Source organism: Bombus impatiens, unplaced genomic scaffold (assembly GCF_000188095.3).
Source record: "Bombus impatiens unplaced genomic scaffold, BIMP_2.2 scf_0129, whole genome shotgun sequence".
In the NCBI taxonomy this organism is placed as follows: Eukaryota; Metazoa; Arthropoda; class Insecta; order Hymenoptera; family Apidae; genus Bombus; species Bombus impatiens.
The window spans coordinates 621,278-624,285 of record NT_176548.1 but is presented as its reverse complement, the minus strand read 5'-3'; the positions used below and the strand labels follow the sequence as shown (position 1 = coordinate 624,285).

The window sequence follows — 3,008 nt, the reverse complement described above, 5'->3', positions numbered from 1 at the left end:
GGGTTTTCGAGTCGAGCGACTTTACGCCAACGGAGATGCTCGTAACTCACCGCCGTTGTACTTTTTCCCCCTCCTTTCTTTCTTTCTTGTTCTCTTTTCTTCTCTTTCCTTTTTTCCTCCTTTTCGCATCAGCCTCTCTGTCTCTCTTGCGAGCTTCCCAGACGCGTAAATAGGGGACAATACGGGCAAACGGACCTTTCCGTTCTTTATATCCGGATCGCTGAATTGAAACGCGGCGAACAACCGAGACACACGAATCGATCGCGTACGCGCGTCTTAGTTTCTTTTCTCTTTCTTGCGTCTTGCGAGGAATCTTCGTGTCGCGTGTATCGGTACGGTCGTACAATCGTTACGTACAGATTAAACAAAACAAGATGGGCATACGCGTTGTCTATCCATTTACGATAACTGAACGACGAACGACGCATTTCGTGAGACGCAGTCGCTCTTTAAAGCTTTTGGCGATTTGGACTTAGGCGCCACCTTTGGATGGCTGCGGTTCTTTAATGACAGGAAACCATGGAGACCGTCGTTTATCGGGCATCGAGGTATTTCGGTAGCGCGTGCCAGACGAGGCCTTTCAATCGCAAAGACCGCAAGAGTCGAAGAGAAATCATGCCACGGAAACCGCGGAGGCGTTCCTATAAACTCCGGTTCCTAATTCGGCTATCCTTTCGATTTCATTCGGAAGGATGTCGTCATACTCTGTCTCCTTGGACTCGCCAAGGTTGAGCGGTCTGAACGCTGTAAAAACTCGTACGAGTATACTTACTGAAGTCGATCAGCAGTCGGCCGTATCCCTGACGTTGATAAGGCGGCAGCGTCAGAATGCAGGACACGTTGTAGTTGAGAAAAGAATTCTTTTCCTGAAACATAACGAGAGAAAATCTTATGTATCCGTTCTTACTGGCAATCTCTTTGGTATACATATGTACGTGTCCGAAATTATTGATAAATTATTTGTTATTTCGACATTCGTTATACGTATTACTCTGTTTGGAAATTGGATTCGATTATTTTATCGTTAGTCGTACATCGTACTTGGACCACTCCCAAATCATTTATTTGACAACGCGAGGAGAATGAAAAACGAGGCGGCATCGCGGAGAGACGTCAAAGACCGAAAGAAACGATTTTTTCTTCATTATCCCGATGACGTACGGAATGAAGCCACTCTGACTATCGGGGCTGCATTTCAAAGGTCGAGAGACAGGCGTGTTTACGTGGAAAAGTGAAATAATATTTTCTCTAGTAGCACGGTCGTTAGCACGCACGACACGCTCCGCCCAGGCGACTGCGTGTGCAGTAGACACAATCAGCGGCTATTATGACGTTAACGCGACGAAAATGCGTCGCGTCGCGACCTTCGTCACGCGAAAAACACAATGGGTTAACGATATTTTGGACGACGCGACGCCGCGTTCGAGGAAATCGTAATGTGTTTTATTAAACGGTCCTTCTCCGTCTCTGTACGGTCGAATTTGGCTTTTCGCAAGGAATGGTCGATCGGAGAAACGGGTGAAAACGGGATGATGGAAATATCTCGTTTTAAATATAGACCTCGGTTGCCTTGCGAATGAGCACGTCCATTTTTCGAGAACGTATTTTTACCGTGACACCAGAGTGGGCGTACACCTACGGATAGTATGCATTCTACGTGTATCGCTGCCAACGGCAGATTAGATAAATTTCGCGTGAAATTACATCTATACTAAATTCATGGGAGTGTCCACGATGAACTCGAAGTAAGGAAATCGTAGTATGTCGACACGTGACCAAGGTTCTATGCACGAATTTCGATTGTTTCGATTGCCATCGATCTTTTAGCTCTCGCAACGTTTCCCACTGAGCAAATCGGTTTGGTACATATATCGAGGTGCGTGCGGAGAGGTGGCATGCATTCGATGGAAAGTAAAAAAGGAATATAGGAAAAGAAATGGAGGCGACAATCGTATCGTGGGATACCAGTTCGGCTAGGTAACGACCGTCCATCGCGGTCGGAAGACCGGAAGAAAGGAAAATCTCCTTTGATTCTTTGCGTTAAAACAACAGGCGGTTTCGCTTAATCTCGGAAGCTGGATTATCGGCCGCGTTTTTACGATAAGATTCGTTTATCACCAACCACAACGGACAAAGATTTCGAATGGAAAAGTGGGCTACCTTCGAAGATCGCGTAGTTGGCTCGAAGGAAAGTTCGCCGAGTTTCGCGGTTCCACGGTTGATACTTTTGGGAGCATAGCGCATAGAGTCCGCCGTTGTTAATCATTGCACGCCCCTTGGTCCCATTTCGTCGGGCAGCAGTGGGCCCAGTACGACTCGAACACCCGGTATTTCCGGCTGTGGCAGCCGTGCTGTTGCTAACTGCCGAGTGGGGCAGCAACGGTTCGAAGGACACAACTCGAGAAGACTCGCCCATGCTTGTACGGACACGTCTATGTACAGTACCTGGCTGTGTGTCTGTGTTGGTCGTAGGATGAGAAAGGAGAGCCATATACAGGGTAGAAAGAGATTCTGGTGGAGGGAGGGGTGAAAGCGCAGAAAAGAGATGAAAGGTGTGGGCCCTATGTACGAGTGTGTCGTAGACAGCCATCTCGATGGACTAGTCAGTCGATCCAATTGCTAAAAGCCAAAGACGAAATACGCCAGAGCCGCGATACGCAACTCGGATGAATTTTTAGAAAGACGAAGAGATCCGGAGAAACGTGTTCGTGGCATCTGAAAGCATTGGAGAGGGACACAGAGAAAAAGGAGAGACGAACGCGAGCTGGTGAGAAGGAGAGGAGAAGGGTAGAATCTGGGCCCCGCGACGTCCTTGGGCCAGTAGTCTCTGCTCCACTCAGGGACGTCTCCGAGTCCCCACTGTACGAGTTCCACGTAAGAAAGCCCCTTACACATCGCTTTTCCTCCTTTTTTCCTCTTTTTTCGTTTCTGTCTGCTCGTCCCCCGGAGAGAAGGCTACTACCGACGACGAAACGATTCGACGAAATCGATCGGCCACGCCGGCTCGA

The 3,008-nt window shown here is 48.4% G+C and overlaps 1 protein-coding gene across 3 annotated transcripts in view; it reads right to left on the bottom strand.

Moving 5' to 3' along the window:
• LOC100743655 (histone acetyltransferase KAT7) overlaps positions 1 to 3,008 on the bottom strand; it is a 25,035-nt gene that overhangs the window by 6,577 nt on the left and 15,450 nt on the right. For all 3 annotated transcript variants that reach the window (XM_012381301.3, XM_012381302.3, XM_003486712.4), the window contains exon 10: positions 773 to 866. In XM_012381301.3, the coding sequence (XP_012236724.1) occupies positions 773 to 866 (94 nt within the window). The remainder of the gene's footprint in view (positions 1 to 772; positions 867 to 3,008) is intronic.